This window comes from Lepisosteus platostomus, chromosome 14 (genome assembly GCF_059453375.1).
Source record: "Lepisosteus platostomus isolate fLepPlt1 chromosome 14, fLepPlt1.hap1, whole genome shotgun sequence".
Taxonomy (NCBI): Eukaryota; Metazoa; Chordata; class Actinopteri; order Semionotiformes; family Lepisosteidae; genus Lepisosteus; species Lepisosteus platostomus.
In genome coordinates, this window is record NC_142624.1 from 32,655,383 (window position 1) to 32,674,928 (window position 19,546).

General features: G+C 39.9%; 1 protein-coding gene across 28 annotated transcripts in view; it reads right to left on the reverse strand.

Moving 5' to 3' along the window:
* The window catches only part of map2 (microtubule-associated protein 2), a 138,076-nt gene that overhangs the window by 46,355 nt on the left and 72,175 nt on the right, over positions 1-19,546 (reverse strand). For 26 of the 28 annotated variants that reach the window (XM_088605722.1, XM_088605724.1, XM_088605720.1 and 23 more), the window contains one exon: positions 11,030-11,313. In XM_088605722.1, the coding sequence (XP_088461848.1) occupies positions 11,030-11,282 (253 nt within the window). In that variant the 5' untranslated portion in view covers positions 11,283-11,313. Of the gene's footprint in view, positions 1-3,724; positions 3,823-11,029; positions 11,314-16,086; positions 16,154-19,546 lie in introns of those variants that run through there. The other 2 variants (XM_088605725.1, XM_088605742.1) reach the window with 2 other exon arrangements.

Below are 19,546 nucleotides of genomic sequence, written 5' to 3' on the forward strand. Positions count from 1 at the left end.
TGGCACATACAGAGCTGACATTTCCATCTTCCACCTTGAAGAACATTGTCAGTGACATTTGACAGTGTCAGCCCACTTCATCATGATTAATACTGGCTTTGGCAATCAGCTGGGGAGTGGAAGCTTTTACTGCTGTCCCAGAATAGAAAGTATAAAGGAATAAGTGCCTTTGATATATGTCATTCTTACTCGGTAATGTCTTATAGGAATTAGGCTCAGGCTGGAAAGGAACCTGGGCTGGTTCTCTGAATGGCTTGGGTGAACAGTTCTCATTTAAAAGAAATAATATTAACAGAAAGATTTAGGTTTATAGGTTTATATTTAGGTAATTTAGGTACATAGAAGCCACATTTCTCATTTTCATTAACCTGAGCTAAACCTTGACAGACATTTGGCACTTTAGCAGCATTTCTACCGAAATATCTACCGAAAAGGAAAGGGTTCATGCTCAAACGGTCCTGCAGTTTAATTGTGGGATAAACCTCAATCAAATTATCCCACCTCCAGGAACCTCATTCCAAATAGATCCTCGCATCCTTTAAACCCCCACACAAAAGCACAGTTCATAAGATTCTGCTCCCTTTGTATAGGATACTCCCAACAATCCTGGATGTCACAGTATCTGTAGATAAATCACAACTTCAACCCAGCACCAGCCATCAGCACTTTTAACATCATTTTACGTTAAAAGGACAGTTAAAAGGAAAACTGATTTTCCTACTATGTACAGTATAACTAGATTAACTCCGTTATCTACGGTAATAGAAATGAAACGAACAAGATGGTCCTCTCATTTGTAATTTTGCTTATGTTCTTATGCCTGGCCAAATCAGCTTTGGAAACAGCAGCCCTGCACTCAAAGATTACAAAAAGATATTTTCAACGACTAGATTAAGGCTTTTGCCTCAATTTCCCATGCATAAGTAACTGAAGGACACTTGTAATGAAGCCAGAAGCTGTACTGTAAGTCCTGATGCAGAATGGTATAAAGTCTAGAGACTGCTAGACACATCTTGATCCTTTCTGTAACTTTTACTTTTAACTTTATAATGCACGATCACACGATTTGCATTAGAACTAAGTCAGAATTTTAATAATGGCATGGTACAAGTAGACGTAGGAATAAATTCAGTTGATCTGAATATGTTTCACTGACTAAGACTGCACAGTGTGTCTTGGGATGTGTGCTCTGTGAATGGCCCCTGGTGAACCTTGTGTTGCAATTAAGTCAGCCCACACTGGCCTTAGTGCACAGCACTGAAGCTTCCAGGGGTTTACACTTTCTTTAACTACCCACTGCAATTTGTTTATGTATGGAGCAGGAGTGGGCAGAGTAGGATGGTGGGTTTTATAATGGACTAGAAATTAAAGCAATTTACTCAGCATTGATGACTAAGTCTTGAATTGTTTTTCACAATGCACCAACCATGCAAGTATACAAACCAGCTCAAACAACACATTTTTACCAAACTGTTCAAAAGTCACCTAACATCTTCCTCCTACATTAGGTCTCAACTGGGACCTAGTTTCACTGGCCATATGTCACTGGGAAACTGCAAAGAAATGAAAACACAGAAGCAAGAAAGTCTTACATAGAAATTGTGTGTTATCAAGACACCGTAGCTACTGAAACTCACTGTCAAGGTGAGAAAAATGGTGAAACTCAACTCAAAGGCATTATTCTCAACATCATACAAACTGTACACACTGTATATAATTGTGAAAAAAGAACAAGCAAAAAACAATGTTTTTCCAATTAAACCTCCTCTGTTAACCAACCTATCATGATGGCCATATACCTTGACTTGATCTATTCCTCTGACTCAGAATACAAAACTATCAAAAATGATAAAAATCCAAAACCTAAGTTGATTCAAGGAACATTTGCAACTTCACATCCAAAGCTGTCACCATGACAACAATAACTCAGCAATGAAAAGTTCAAAGACCAACCAATTATAGACAGCAGTCCCTTCATACCTCAGTTAACAAGTAATATCAGGTTGGTCTATATAGCACCACCTGAAACACACAGGATAAGAGGACCACTGAAATATGTCTCACCTACTCCAATCTGTTTTTCATACCCTTATGACCATAATCTTATGACCACCTAAAAACTAATTTAGAAAATATATGTGGATACATCCTATTCTTATGCTGTTTCCATGCTATTCTATGTATCTAATGTAATCATTGCAAAAAGGAAAATCGCAGAAGATTATGGACTGTTGTCTGCAAAAACATTTTTTTTGCATTGGTGATTAATACAATATTATGTTATTCACTGACAAGCAGAAAGAGATGTTCATTCATCAGAAGTGTAGGTCTTTTGTCAATGCAAAACAACAAAGACGGTTTTTCATTGAAAAAAAAAACATATTCTTGCTGTTATGCAGAAAGAAACTTCAAAACATAAATGGGATGGGTAAAATGTGCACTGATTATTTTTTCCTCCAGCAAGACCTTCCTGTTACCACACTGGTGGATCCAATTACCTCCTACTGCGTACTGTATACCCACTACACAAGGCTCACAAACAAGTACACCCACAGATCTGGCCTCCCACTCTCACGCCCCCACAGACACACTTACTCATCAGAAACACTAGCTCCCTTTATTCACAAGCCTCAAAGCAAGAGATCAACACTTACTCTTTGCGCATTAGACGAAATACCCACACAAACGTATAAGAGTTTGGTCATGCGGATTTACTGAACATGCACCGTTTTAAAAAGGCTTCCTAAAGCACAATGGCACGAATATCAGATTGATAAAATATTTTAAGCCCATCAATAAAAACCTGAACTATAATATGTTCAAAATCTATTTCAAAGGTAACAGTATGAATCCATTAAAAATTAAATTGATAATAAAACATTTTACATGTATCAGTACAAAATTGAACTACAGTTTTTTCTTCATCTATTTAAAATTTAATTACAATGAAAGGATGCTAAATTCAGAACCAGATTCTATATATTTGCCACACATGTAGTAAATATGTGATCAATAATACACATCTCAAGAGATTACTTTCTTCTTTGGTCAAAATATTCTGAGACTCATATCTTAACATTTCAAACAGTATCCCCTTAAAAAGTGATGCAAACTTAAAGTGTACTGACTAGAGAAAAGAGTGAATCTATTCAAGAACCAAGAGATGTAGTTCAATTACAACTCTTTTTAATTCATCACACACAGTACATCCATAGCTTGCTCATAAAGATGCAAACCCCACAGTACCATATCATCATACTGGATGGTCTGTGCAAAGACAAGGAAAATGACAGTCTGTGTGCAATAAGGCAGGATTCCTGATTCCCAGCAAAATATACAAAGCCACAAAAAAAAAACAGAAAAATAGACAGGGCAGAACATATTTCTAATACAGCATGTTGTAAGATCTTTATCAGCTACAGATACTGTATGTGCTTCAAAAGTTAGCCACAGCCACCCACACACACATACAGAATACTCTCTTGAAGAGTAAAAGAGCCTGTTCAAATATTAACCCCCATACAGTAACAACATATTGCTAGACTTCAAATGAGACTCACTGTGGATCTTCCATGACAATACAAAACGGGAACAAAGCCTTCTCTGTGAGAAGGTGGAGGATATGTTGAGAAAAAAAATCAAACACAATGTACCCCCAGTACCCCCTCTCTTGAATTTCCTGTCTTTATAAAGCAGCAGTTAACATGAAATCAAAATAACTCACCCAGCGCCTAATAGCAACCCTTTCAGAAATAGAACAGGCTTTGGCTTTTGAAAAAATAATAAAAGAGCATGATAATGATTGACTCACTTAGAAAACAGCAGATTCCTGAAGGACTTTTACACAGCACAGCTCGTTTGAATGCCTGATCTGCCTGTACAGACAATATGGAATACCAATAACCCACTGTCACACATGCACAATCACTGGGCTTTAGATGGCTGATTGCAGCCCTGTGCCAAGAATCCTTGGTGCATGAAGTGAACGGTTGCCCTGGCAACACTAAGCTCAGCCTCCTACCAGAACCTAAAGTCACTGTTGTTTTCTTATCCACTCCTCACAAGAAGCTAGCGAGCACTGAGCCTGCTCTTTTCGAAGGGCTGCTGCAGTTTCTGACGGAAGGCCAGTCCACATCCTCCGGCACAATTGCAGATGGACAGATGTCCTCAGTCATAGTCCAGGTGTCAGTGCTTAGTGATGATTTTTATGTTCACTAAGTTCTTACTATCACTTATTAAAGCAGGGAATAATAATAATAATTCCTTACACTTATTTAGCGCTTTTCTGGACACTCCACTCGAAGTTATTTACAGGTAATAGGGACTCCCCTCCACTACCACTAACGTGTAGCCCCACCTGGATGATGCGACAGCAGCCATAGTGCACCAGTATGCTTACTGGACATCAGCTATCGGTGGGGAGGAGAACAGAGTGATGAAGCCAATTCATAGATGGGGATTATCAGGAGGCCATGATTGGTAAGGGCCGATGGGAAATTTGGGCAGGAAGCTGGAGTTACACCCCTACTCTTTTCCAGAAACACCCTGGGATTTCTAATGACCACAGAGAGGCTGAACCTCGGTTTTACGTCTCAGCCGAAGGACGGTCAGTATACTGGGCCATAGGGACCCCCACAGACTGCAGGGTGAGCTCCCCCTGCTGGCCCCACTAACACCTCTTCCATTTTAGACATATTCAGAACAACAAATTTAATTTCACTTCATGCAGAGACTGTAGGGTATAATAATATTATAAAACAATGCTGTGCTATCACAGGTCAGCAGCCAGGCCTTGGGGACAATAGGATAACTTGGGAGCCAATGAGAATCAGCCTTCTGAAGGTGACTGGTGAGTACAAGGAGCCAAGGACTGCTATCTCCACAAATAACATGTTGAACTAATTCTGTTTTTCCTATCTCGTCTTTTAGTTAAAGTCACATTGGCGACCGCAGCCGGCCTTGATTTCTGAGGAGGTGTTCTCGGGGGATCAGCAGTTCTGCAGCGATTGTCCAGTGTTAGAAAGAGCTGGAATGGGAGCTGGCTGCATGGATGGTGTGGAGAGGACAGAGAAAGTGATGGACACTGCCCTGGCCAGCACAGTTGCAGAAGGAGCGTAGAAATCTCTTTTCTGTCCTCAACACCTGAAAGTCTATAAGACTCCATAGCTTGAAAGCACTTTGAATGGCTCGACCACCTCATCAGACCAATGTCTTTTGCAAATGACACTACGAGAGAGCACCTTTGAGAACAACCATTCAACCATTATGAACCATTTATATCAAAAGACAAAAAAGGGCGTCAATCTGTTATAAATCACAGGCATCAAATATTTAAGGCCAAGCAGTTTGCCAGTTTTAGTTATTTTATCAAGACGCGTCTTGGTTCAGAAGACCACCTCACACACTATTTCTAAATATCCATGAGTGCTAACAAACTCAATTTACTGTAAGCCAAAGCCCAGCACATGTTTGACAGTGGTCCCTTCATTTGTTTGTTTCTTTTTGCTCTTTCTCACAATGAAAAAGTTAAGCAGCCAGTATAATGCTTCAATGGCAAAATGTTGTCAGGTGGGCTTTTAAATGCTGAAGTGAATTTTGAGGTTTGAGACTGACAATTTAAGCTATTCATCTAGGTTTTAAGGAATCAATGTGACCTCAAATAAAAGTACAGTACTTTCAGGTGAAGACTAGGCAAATGACCTACAGTAGTGTACGTCAAGCCTCTCAACATACAGTATATAAAAGAGAATAAAAAAGAACAGTAAAAAATAAAAATGATAGTGTAAGGAGTTTTGGACATTATTCTGGACACATATTACAGCAGCACTGAGTACAATGACTGCATTATTATTTTCATCAGTCTATTGATGAGCCTTTCCCTTCCAGAATACCTTGACAAATTGAGTGACTGCAGTGTCATGTTGGCTTTGAAACAATTACAGTAAATATTGGAATTGGCCCAGTTTATTGCTAAATAGTCAATTTTGTTTTGTACTCAAGGACCATATGCTGATGGCCCTGTGTGCCTAAAATCTATTATCTGGAAAAACAGAACCGGCAAAATGGCATCCTACAGTAAGTGAAATCGCAAAGCCTAGATGTGAACTGTCACATGAAGAAGCTTACTGTACCCATACTAGTTCAAGGCTAGAACATGTTACATTACAATGCAACAAGGATCTTAAGGGACCTTAACAAAAAAACCTTTTAAAGAGACCCCTGAGTCCAGCAAAAAAAAAGTGTCAAATCTGTCTCCTCCTCCATATTAGATGGAGTTTTCAATTGAAAAGCAGCCTGTATGAACTGTAGGCGTGGTACATTGATTTTCCTGCTCATGGGGCTTTTGTTCAGGAAGGAACAATTAATTAATTAAACTCCTCCACCAGGCTAGGTAATTTAGATTAATTACATCTAAAAAACAGAACAGTATTATGGAATAACAGATTATCTGTCAAGTATCTGAACATTACAAAAAAGGCATGATCAATGTAGACATTCTGTGTTTAATCCAATCAATTGTACAGAATGGACCAAAACCACAGACAAATGACATTTGTGAAAATATCATTTCACATTTGACAGCAGAAATGTGGTTTACGTACTCATTCTGATATCTCGGTAAGTATACAAGTCTATCAAACTCTAATGTGGCAAAGCAAATATCTCCAGAAGTCAAAAGAGTCTTGCTTTTACCGCTGATATAGATTTTTTACCAGTGGTAAGAGGCAAACAACAAGATTCAATGGTTGCAGACAAACCTCATGTCCTGCCACTGTTGTTACCAAGAGTATTTTTCAGCATAGAGAAGTGTTTGTTGGGATACTGTAAATAAAACAAAAATTGAGTTTCAGACTCATTCCTAGCCTGGTGGATGACATTCACTGCATTCGCACAAAAATTGCTTAGAAAAAAATATCAACAGAAAAGCATGACATGAGGCTGGAAAAACAAAATCTCAGAATATTCAACTATACCTGCTGCCATAGCAACTACTGTAAATGGAGAGAACCAAACACGCCTACTCCTTCATTTTCTAGGGAGATGGAGATTTTTACTGTTAATTACTGCTGCAAAGAAAACACACCGCTCAAATCCTTAGGCTTAAAAAAAACCCCAATCTCCTACACAATGTGAGGCAGGGCTTCTCACATAGCACATCTTTTCAGATGCTCGGTAAGATTAGCTTCATCTGATAGCCTTTTACTCTCCTGACGTGAATAAAGGAATAACCAGCAACCAAGACACTGCTTTCCTGATTCTTCTGTCCATCCATCCAACTGCTTCTTCCAATTCAGGATGATGGGGGAGCTGGAGCCCATCCCGTCAAGCAACTGGCGCAAGGCAGGGTACATCCTGGATGGGATGACAGTCGATCGGAGGGCCACACTGCGATCCAGTCACACCCTCGGGCCAGTTTTTCCAGAAGCCAAATAATAATAATAATAATAATAATAATAATAAACTTTATTTTATATAGCGCCTTTAAAGGTGGCTTCTCAAAGCGCTTTACAGGATGACAATAACAATAAATAAGAAGACTACAACAATAAATAAGAAAATTTCACAAGACAGGACACAATTATAATTACAGCAATACAACAATAACAATAGAGGAGACCGTGGAAGATGGTATTAAGAAGAGCAGAGGGGTGAAGAATGGAACCAGTTAAGTAAAGGCTTTTCTGAAAAGGAGGGTTTTGAGTCTGGATTTGAAGGAGTTTAGAGAAGGTGACTCTCTAATATCCTTGGGCAAGGAGTTCCAGAGCTTGGGGGCATAGCAGGAGAAGGCCCTGTCGCCCATACAATGTAGACGGGCTTGGGGGACAGTAAGGAGGGCAGAATTTGAAGAGCGGAGGTTGCGAGGTGGGGAGTAGGGCGATAAAAGTTCAGACAGGTATTGAGGTGCCAAGCCATGTAAAGCCTTGTAGGTGAGCATGAGGATTTTAAAGTCTACGCGGAATTTGACCGGAAGCCAGTGCAAGGACTCCAGGATAGGAGTAATGTGAACACTTGCACTAGATCTGGTCAGGATTCTGGCTGCTGAATTTTGGACATACTGCAGCTTGTTCAGAGTAGATTTAGATACCCCAGGGAGCAGAGCATTGCAGTAGTCAATTCGAGAGAATACAAATATGTTGATCAGCTTTTCAGCCACAGTTAATGATAGCATAGGGCGTAGTCTTGCGATATTTCTAAGGTGAAAAAAAGATGTTTTGACAGTATGCTGTACATGTGGGTCGAATGTTAAGCCAGAATCGAATATAACCCCAAGGTTTTTCAATGTGGGCAGTTCGCTCCACACTGAATAACCTGCAAGTATGTTTTCAGACTGTGGGAGGAATCTGCAAAAACCCCCATGAACACTGGGAGAATGTAAAAAGTCCATGTAGACAGCACCCCAGGTCCCAAATTGAACCCAGGGCCCCAGGGCCCATGCTGACCACTGCACCACTGTGCCACCCCTTTTCTGTTCATTTAACCAATAAAAAACAACCCCCACAGAGAAGGATTCAGCGCCTAAAAACTAATCCGACAGAGACAAATGATTCAGTGTGGAGCGAACTGCCCACAGTGGATAAAGCTGATGTAGTCGAGTCAGAAGAAAACTGAATGGGGAGGAAGAAGCAGGTTGGGAGATCGGTCTTTAACGGCGCAAGCGATAGGAGGAAGAAAAAGAAGCATTTGCTTTGTAGTTTCCTGGGAGATGAAAATCATCCAGGTAGATGCTGCACATTGGTGGTGGTGGAGGGGAGTCCCCATTACCTGTAAAGCGCTTTGAATGGAGTGTCCAGAAAAGCACTATATAAGTGTAAACAATTATTATTACTATAATTATTAAAACAGAAGACATGAAACAATCAGAGAGCTTGCTATCACCAGGGCCCTTCTCGTTTCTCCCACCCACAACTCCCTCTCATCCAGTTCAGCTCCTTGTTCTATCCACACGCCACTCTTTATTCAAAAGAGCTCAAGACAGCTTATCTAAACAGACAGTGGTTATGTGCTTTCACGAAGCAAAAAATAATTTGATGTGAAAGCATGCAGACAAAAAAAAACAGGTTTTCTATGCCTCTGGAAGGGTATGATGAGATTTTCTGCACATTATGAGATCACTGTCTAATGGCCAGCTGCAGGATTTATGAGGCTGCGAGTCCTGTTGCCACTTAATAAAAACACTTTATCTGCTGTTAGTGTTTGCACACAATCACAAGAACAATAAAGTTGTTGTCAGCTACCATAAAATGTTTCCAACCAACACAGCAAAAGGACATCTAAAAAAGTCTAAATGCCATTTCAAGAGCAGCCAAGCTGCAAGTACATATTAAAAACAAACGCTAAAAAACACTGAATTGAAGGTGTAGCAGATCATCCATTATCCAGTGCCTAAGGGGAAAGTGACTGCAGGATTTTCAGAAACACCAGAAAAATCACATCTAAGGTTTTATAGTAGCTTATTTTTGCACATTCTTGTGTACATGCTTTTAATGTATCGACTTTGTTTACAGTATAAAAATACAGTATTACTGTACAAATACAGCACAGAGTACTTCAAAACACACACATAGACAACATATCGTACGTACTGTATGTTACAGCACAGTATTGCAAAATCACAGTACTGTACATTATACAGTACTTCAGGTTGTTCAATGCAAAGTACATTTTTAGTACAGTACTGTACATATTCAATGAGAAAGAAAATGTTGCTTGTAAATTCTGTATAGCATACGGCAATTAAAATGAAATGCCTTATATTGTGTACAAGTCTGGAAATATAATAAATACTGACCTTATAGCACAAAAAGATAAAATCACAGCAAAAAAAATAAATATATTCACCGTATCGCCAGGATTCATACACTGCTTTTGCCACAAAAGCTCAAATACACTCTAGTCTCTTTGAATTATCTCTGACTGTATTGGAAAATGTTGTAAGTTGGATTAACGGTTGCCAAACAATCAATGATCGAGTGTACTGCAAAAACAATGAAAAAGCATAATAATAAACAGAGCTTCTAAAAATATACACTAAAAACCAGAAATCCTACTCAGAATATAAAGTTATGTCAAGACAAATAAAAATAAGGAGTAACGTGGAAAAACTAAACACATTTATGTACTTCTGAACTCAGCAGTCTCCTTTCTTCTGAGTGGAGCAGTTAGCACAAGATACAGACTGAGAAGTTAAAGGGGAACTGCAATCCCAGGTTTCTCAGAATAGTTATTAAATCATGGTAATGAGTTACATTAATTGACAGTATCGCAAAAAAAAAACCTGGTTTCCCCACAGGCAAGAACAAGAGCTCGCAAGAATTGTGACTTAAACCAGCCCTTCCTGATCACTAGTCACTGCAATGAATAATGTAATGCGATGTACAAACGAATAAGTACAGGTTGTGCAGCAGACATTTCATTGCAGAAATGTTCCTACGTTATCTGTATGCAGAGTTAACAAGTAGTATTTGTTGGCAACATTCTGTCTTGAAGTAGAGAGCAATATTTCTATTGGATTAAAAGAGATGTATTCACAGCCCTTTTTGTTTAAAATGTTATAGGGCCAGTTCATGCCACCGGAAGTTTTGTTGCCTAGTTCTGAATCACAGACAATGCCAGCAATATGGCGCTGTCTATATCTGGAAATTTGGTCTATTTTGTGATGTAAATTGGAGGTTTTATATGTTACTGTGTATATTTTACTTTCAGTGTTGTTTGAAAAGCCCTTATCAAATGTCGATCCTTTCTAACCCCAGAATACACAAACAGCATTGCAGTTCCCCTCTTACTGCAACTTAACTTGTTAAGGTAAACACATTACAAGTATCACACGGTACATATCCAACTGTTCAAGTTAATTGTCAAAGATTTCACATAGTTAAACAAAAGCTCCATGGGAATGAAGATTACAAGACGATGTGGTGCCTGAGGATAAGTTATTGAGTTAAGTTACTGTCTGGAATTCGTCACTTCAGGATCATTCATGAACCAAGCAATGCTGAGCAGTCATTCCTGCTTGGTCTTGTGTCCTTACCTGCCGTGACTACATCTCCAGATGCCAGGTCTCCATTGAAGCCATTTTCCCGGGCAGCAGAGTAAGGAGCTGCGTGGGATTCCCCAGGCTGACAGCCCCGGTAGGAGGAGTACCCATTCTCACTGCGGGCAGCAGGGGGCGCCGAGTCCTTGTAGTCAGGCGGTGGGCCGTGGGAGTGAGCGCCAGGATCGGTGCGAGGCCCCGGGGGTGCCCACTGGGGGGCGCTGTCCTCAGGCTGCCGGCCATCTGCCATCGCGACTCTGCAGGCTGCGTCGCTCTCCCGACTGCGCGGAGGTGTTGACAGAGGCGGAGAATGAGAGAGAGAGAGGGGAAGAGTTTCAACCGTTGTGCCTGAACACGCTTCTTTAAAACAAAACAAATCACAACGTTTTCAAGTCCAGCATGGTTTCAGATGTTTTATCAGGTTCCAAACAAGACGACAATGGGAAATAAGAACTACAGTAAACTATTGAAATGGAGATTACGCTCATTCCCAACTACAAATACAACAATGTTTTGCTGGGTCAATTTTCTATGGTTTTCTTTTCTCCTTGTGCTTCTTCCTGTGTCTATTACATGTGTGCTACAGTACAGCCGTTTGAGCTTCTTAATGTGTGCTCATATATAAAATCGTGTTGTTATTGTAATACACATCACACAGCAGAAATGCTCCTCCTGATGCTAGCCAACACATAGGCTTTCTGTGATGGGGTGGGGATGAGTCATGTCCGTGCACCGTGAGAGAAGCACAGAATAATAGTGCTAATTATTATTCACTTTAGCCTTAATTATACCCAGCAGAAATCAAAACGATCATGAAGTCTCTCTCTTGCAGACACCAATTATATTCCTTTTTTAAAATGTTTGCTCTTGTTCAGGAGATGACTCACAGAAATTATAATGACATTCCCCTGTGCAGCCTAGGCTTCCTTTAGGTTCAGGGGATGTCAGCAGCTACTTAACCAGTTCTGTGGTCCTGTGGGACTGTTTCAAATGGACTGTTTCAGGCAGCCAAGGTCCAACACCATTGTAAAACTCAATGTACGGTACAGAACAGAGAGGGCAGGAAACCAGTTGGAATCCTGCAAAACGTGTGCACAGGAGGATTTGATTAACTAGCCTGCTTCAGAGTCTAGATGGAAATGGCGAGTTTGTATCATTGTCTTCAAGCTCTTGCAAATTTGTTTTGTTGTCTTGTTAAAGTATTCAATAAGACTGTGAGATTCAAGGTTTGAGATAGAAACATGGCCTAGATAAAGTACTTTCAGACTGCAGTTGATCGTGTAGACAACTTCCTTTTGAACTGTGAGTACACAGATATTTGCTAATGGTGTTCTGACCAACAATCAAACTCAATACATTATCAGGTTCTCTTTGAGTTCAGGACTTGCCCTAATAGGACTTTTCACAGCTCTTTTGATCCCAAAACTCTTCCGAACGATGTGGAGTTATCTACATACAATGACACCACAAGCACTTTATATTTCTCACCAGCAGAAAAATACTACATCTTGTAGAGGCCCAAACAGTAAAAAAATAGCCTGGTTGTAAGATGGGGTGAATAGTTTCCTGAAGCTAAATTAAAACTCTAATAGTTTTACTATAATAAATCTCTCCAACATCCTATGGTTCTGTTGAACATAAATACTGTACAATTAGAACATGATTTATGAAATAAAAACAATCTTTGACATGAACTTCAAACATTCACCTCTCAGTCAATGCAGTGCTGGGAATATATGAAACTGCTTTCATTAGCTGAGTGAAATTGATCTGAACGCGTTTCACATTAAACAGCTTTTGAAATAACCAATATTCACTGAAGCAAATCAGGCTGCCTGAGTGCATGCAAAAAAATGAGAACAGAAAAAAACAGCACACCTTAATTAATGTGCCCTTTAATAAAACTGACAGGGAAATTATACAGTTCAAACACTTTTAAAGGCCACTGTGTGCTTGTTTACCAGGTAATATGGGAAAACTTGGGATACACTTAATTCATTTCTTAATCTGTTCTAAACTCCTCATGCACATTGTTTGGTTGCAAAGACTATTGAAAAATCACTATCTCTGAAACCAGGAGCAATCGTGAACACTCATGTCGCTATTAATTTTACAATACAAAAATGAACAAAGAGAACCCTACTGCAGGTGAGGCTTTATGGTCTCCAATAGCTGTGATCATCTTAATCAAGGTTGTCCAATCCAGGTCATGGAGGACTGATGTGTCTGCAAGATTTTTATTCCATCTCAGCTCATAATGAGCTTAACCAACTCATTACTGGTTTAACTTTACCAATTTAACAACTTCGACCATCTCTTCGGCCCCTACTAGCTCTGCGGGTAGAGCATGAGACTCATAATCTCAGGGTAGTGGACTTGTGTCCCACGTTGGGCGCAAGGTTCTCTAATAACCCATACTGGGCAGCAGCAGTATAGGGGGGTGGTGTTGGCGGCGGATGGTCAACAACACTAGCACTACTACTTCCGCATCTTGCCATGAAAACTCTATGGATAGTGATGGGGGAGCTATCCACAGGGTCGCCATGACTCGACACTGACTCGACAGCACTCCCAAACCATATCTTCATGTGAAGGGAAACTTAGAAGAACATGAAAGAAAAGCCTAGAAATGTGCCTCATGGACATTGTTTGGGTCCAAAGACAACTGAAAAATTCATCTTATCCTCCAGAAATCCTGCAAAGACACAGGTCTTGAAGGATCAGGTGTGGACAGCCCTGATCTAGACAGACTTCTTCTGGATTTCATTAGGAGCTAAATCTTCAGAAAATATGCATTTTTATCATACTTATACAATATACACTTTGCTAAATGTTCTCCTTTGTGCCTTGTCTTCTTAATGAAATGATTAAGAAAACCCCAGGGTGAAAGAGTACATAGGACTGTTATTTTTAAGTATATATCATAAAACTAAGTATACATGGAGCAAAACCCATACTGGGAAGACAAAGAGCATTGATTTTAACTCTATTTATTTGTTTGCAGGATGCAAGATGATGCAGGTTCCCAAATCTAATCTTATAAAACTAGGTATAGTTACTGAATTTGTAGACAGGGCTATTATTCCAAGTTTTTCAGGACCTGCATTTTTCTACAAGTTTGCTTTCACTATGGGAAACAAAACAATAAAAACAAAAATTAAGAATTCTGATCAAATGTCACACCAAGAAGGTTATTTGATCTCTGAGCTGGGCTTACGTAACTGAACACAGACCAAAAGTAAGGATTCAAATTAGTTTTCCATATTTATAGTTTCTGCTCTTTTCAGAGATGGAAGTAGCAATTTAGAAAGAAACAGGCCTCTAATTTCTTACTATCCTGGCATTTAACTCCACAGAATTGAGAGGAAGGCAAGAAAGATACCTCCAGGCTTTGTCTTACAGTATCTCTCCTGCAAGTCATTTTGTATGTTTAGTGCACTGATTAAGCTTATTGCCTGTAGCATTTGTCCTAACAAACAGGTATAAAAAAACTATTCATGTCACCCCACTGAAATACTGTAAAAAAGACTCATTAGGCACCATGAGTCAAGTAAGCATAGATCATTACACTACTGGTCCAGAGCTCTATAAAAGATCCAAGTTTTTGGGCAAGGGGGTTGCAAGGTTATTTCCTGCAAAAAGAAATAAAAGCTTTAGAAGTATATTGACATTTTAAGTCTTCGCTACATTTGGCCTGCGGCTCTAACTGCAATGCGTAATCAGGCGTGTACAGAGGCAATCTGTCAAGCTCCTGAAGCATTGATTTGTCCCTAAAACACAAAGGAAAAACAAATCATCCACTGAGGAATTGTTCAATGGGGCTTTTAGGAAACGTTTCCAAATTTTACCTGCAATGTGGCTTTCTTTTCAAAGGCTAATAAAAGCTCTTATATCAAAACACACTAAGCAACAGGTATGAAAAGAGAGCTGAGCAACTAGATCAAGTACTAATGCCTCAGGATACAAATTCACTAACACTCAGTATGAAGATCATTCTTATACAATACTCGCAGCTGTGTGCACCACCTGAGACATCTACTACTAATTACTCCTCCCAGCACGCACTGAACATATTTTTGACTGCCCTGTACCAATACAATGATAGCTGTATAGGTATGAACAGGGAAATTAAAAAACTGATTATAAGTCTGTTTACAGAACTTTTTCACTTTCCTGGTAAGAGACAGCAAAATGTACAGTACTGTATGTTTCGATAGGAGAAATAAAATTAATCTGGTGTTTTAATAATTGAATGACCAGCTCCCAGCTGCTAAATAGTGTCTGTATAACTAAACAACTAAGGACCTATTAGAAAAAATACCTTTTTGGGTAGAAAGTGATTAATATAAACAGCTTCACTTAGTTTTGTAATGTTCTTATATTCTCTGTGCTTCAACTTCATTTCTTTATATTTCAGTCAAGGTTGCATTATTAGCTGTTGGAATCACATTTCAAGGTATCTTGCAAACATAATAAGATAATAAAGCCTATTAAAAAATTAAGTGTTACAGATGTTGTGAGGTAAAATGCAGGTGACATATTCCTGTCTGGTTTCTGCACTGCAGGTACCACTGGACTCCTCTCACAGCAGCACAGAGTAGTCCTGACATCAATGGAATTAGAATGCTGTGACATCACAACCTCCATCACAATTGGATGCCTTTCCCTGTCACATGTTTATGACAGCCTTCCACAGTGTCCAGGCCACAGGGGCTGCTTTCACACAGAGGAAGATTCGAACTGTGTGCTGCACCGGCGGGATAGTGAAAATGAAGTCGAGGGTCTGAATTAAAAACGCGAATTACCCTAATGCACAATCTGACAACAATATGAAATAAAGTTTAGTAAGCTACCTAACAGATGAGAGAGAAAAACAATACAAACCACAATAAAACATCTCATAAAAATTGAAAGATCCCTATAAATGTATGTACTTAATTACACTTACAAGCTAACATACCCTTGAGTAGAAGGGATCTACCTCCCCAACCCTGAACATGCTGCCCTTGTTCTGAATTTGTCTCTCACTACTTTTTTAAAAACCAAGCTCTTACCTGGCAGGACCCCACTGCCTCTCACTGCGCTGTGCTCTCTCCCTGTGTCTCTTGGTCTCTTTGGACTTTCTTTAGGAGCAGTGAAACAGTGTCACTCTCTAAGCCCCGCCTCTTTCATGTCATCTCCCTGATGTAAGAGTCTCCATTATGACTTGGTCCCCATTGTGAAACCTACATCAGTCTGTACAGTATACTGAAGGACCAAGCCCAGGAGGTATTGACCCAAACGTTTACTGGATAGCAGTATGTTCAGAAAAACATTATGCCCAAAACACTATAGTGTACAATGAGTCTATTTATGTATTATTGTCGTTTTTAACCTCACTTTCAATAAAGCCTTTGCTCACCGAACTCATGAAAACAATAAATCATTTACTGACAGAGGTAGCAGCTCTTTGTCCATGCTACACTTGGAGAAAAATAAGAATCTAGTTTTTAATTGAATTTGGGATCTTTTCCTTCTGAAGTCACACAATGTTCTTTTATTTATTATTTTTTATTAGCAGATCCATTGACTGCGCCATTGATTGATGGCTCTATAATATCTCTGAATTTAACAATTCATTAGTGTCTCATATACAGATGATCTCTCTCTGCACCCCTTAGATAACAAGCCCTTTCCTGTCCATTTCATCTCCAATTGGGTTATGAACAGCGCCGCCTGGTGGACAACTTCTGCACTGTGATTTCCATGAGGTGCTCTCTGCAAATCAAGATTCTCATTATGTCACAGTAGGATGAGCAGGGGATATGGCTTTAGTTTCAGCAGGTACAGTATGTTGTTGTTTCGCTCCAGGACAAAGACTAGCAGAAGGCTAGCTCAACATGACCGTGGCGCCACTGTTTGGTCTTTAGGGACTGATTAGTGCCCCATCTGTGCTTTATCCCAATCAAAGGAAAATCCCATCTCAGCTGGAGCTGGATAATCCTCCTTCTTAAAGAGAGAAGGTTCTGTGAAGGGATCGGGTGGAGGAGCTATTAGTAAGGTCCACAAACACTGTTGTAGCATACTACACAGCCCTCTGCAGGGATAAATCCCTTCCAAAAGACCAAGAACACAACAAGACCACATGGTATAGACATCTGCTTCGATCCTGCTATTGTTAAAATTGCAGGATCCGCATACGTTTGTAAGTTGTTTAAAATGGCAAACCCATTAAGAAATTAATTTATTAATTTGGTATACATTATGTCCTTTTCCAACCTGTTCTAACTACAATATAAGTACTATACTTAGTATTTCGATCAAGCTTCTAGCCAGTCAGTGTTTTTGTCTTTGAGTGCTTATAGGGTCAGCAATATGACGCAGTAGCAGGGGTAACTGTTGTACCCTCAAAGAAAATACTTCAATCAGATTATCTGAATTCAGTATGTACTAAGAAGTTAAAACTTAAATTCCTCATTGGCTATTTTCAAGTATTGTGTGAAATGCTTATTCACCTAGACATTCAATACATCAATACCATGTCAACTGTGTTGCAACAGCCTTTTGAAATGCTGGACCATTTAACAGCAGGTCTCTTGTGACCAAATGAGGATTTGAGAATTATAGGATCACTCAAAGAACAATGCTTATAGGAGATACAGTTTTTCTAGATTTGGAAGAAGGCTCTTGCTGAATATTCCACACTGGGAACCCAGGGCCTGAACTTCTGCCTATACACTGTGAGTCCTACTGTTGGTATCTTCTAGAGGAGAGCCTGTAGCTGGGTATTTTCTAGGTAATGAAGCCTCATCACCATGGTAACAGTCCACACCAGCCATTCAGGCAAGATTAGCTGATGCTCTTCAGCAGAAGACATGGTGATGTTAACCAGGTCATTCTTTAAAGTCACAGCAAACAAACAAAGAAAAGGGTTCTGGCAATTTATTTTTAATTCTAAAAATGAGGAATTAGCCTCCAACGGCATTCACCTGCTAACAATAATAAGCCAGATGGGTCACCTGCATATTGGCAGCTTTAAGAGTGCAGGAATTAAGACATTCTTTGTCTGACAGAAAATTCAAGTTGTGTTGGAGTGGCCTTTCCATTGCAATGCCCTGCATCCTGAAAGTGACTGCAGGGCTAACGGATTGAATGCAGGTCATTAGCTCTGCCTTCTCTGCCATCTGCAAGCCCTGTCATGCTTGGAGCTTCGTCAAGTCCTAGGACTGGTTCAGTCTAAACTAGGTCAATGTTTATGGGTTTCTGAACGTAGTCTGCTGGAATGTCACCATCACACTCAAGAAACAACATCTTGTTTGCCTGGCCCTCTGAAGTTAAATCTATTTGCTGGTTCTAAAGCAATCTACAGAAATATATACTGCATATAAGGAAAAACACCAGACTGAAGTAGAGGTGAAAGGTGAAAAAGGACACTGCACAACCCAAGTCAACGTAATCACCAAATTGTAAAAAAAAAATATTAATATCTTAGTGCTTCTTAACTTGAGTCCCCTATATAGAATGGTTCCAGGTGGTTTTCCACTGGCTGTTTTGTCTTAACCAACGAGACCTGTGAAACACCAACCTTACAATCTGTCTGATTCTGGCTTGGTAATAACTGGCCAAGGAATAAGGTCAATAACTTCACTCATCACGATGCTTCAATCAGCGCACTGTTATGGAAAGCAGTAGAAAGCAGGTTATGCCTAAAAGGCACCGTTTTAGGAGGAGAAGCTGATACCCTGATTTCTTTCAAGCCATGGGCAGGGTAAGGTTCTCACACTAATTGACTACTAACAACTAGACAAGCAAGACAGGCCGAATGTCCTTCTCTCATGTGGAATCTTTCTTGTTTAGTAAAATTTGGACCCGGGTTTCAGTAAAGCCAATTTATCACGAAGAGCTTCAATTCAGTAGTAAAAGAGAGGGTATATAATGGAATGACCCTTAAGTGAACCACGTTGGACGCATTCCAAAACCTGAAACGGTGCTACAAAAAGTTTAACAGCTATGGAACAAAACAACTTGTTTGCAGCCAAATATATTTCCCCAAGGCTGGATGTAAATTGGTGCTCTCTCTCCAAGAAGCTTTTCTTCCCTACAGCAGTGCACATAATAAGCAGCTAACTGCATAATGCCTGAAAATTCCACACACCTCTGCACTCTTTGCTTTTCACTTGGCTACATACTTTTTACACAAAGAGCAACAAATACCATCTATTTCTTGTCCTGCGCGTTTATGGTTCTGCACTACCCATTGTATGTTATTGTGCTATGTTGTGCATGATGCTTGGCTATGCCTGTCATTATTTATTATTTACTGTCTTGTCTATTGTACTGTGCACATCCCGAGAAAATGGCGGGATTAAGAATCCCAATGCATGTGTACGTATGGCATATAAAGTCCTCTCTCTCTCTCCACATTCACTGCCTGATGCCGTTCACCACAGGCCGGGGAGAGCAGAGGGTAAAACATACAAGCCTTGCTGGGCCAGCTCAACAGGGTTCTGGTTTGGCTCAGGTATGCCTGTGAAA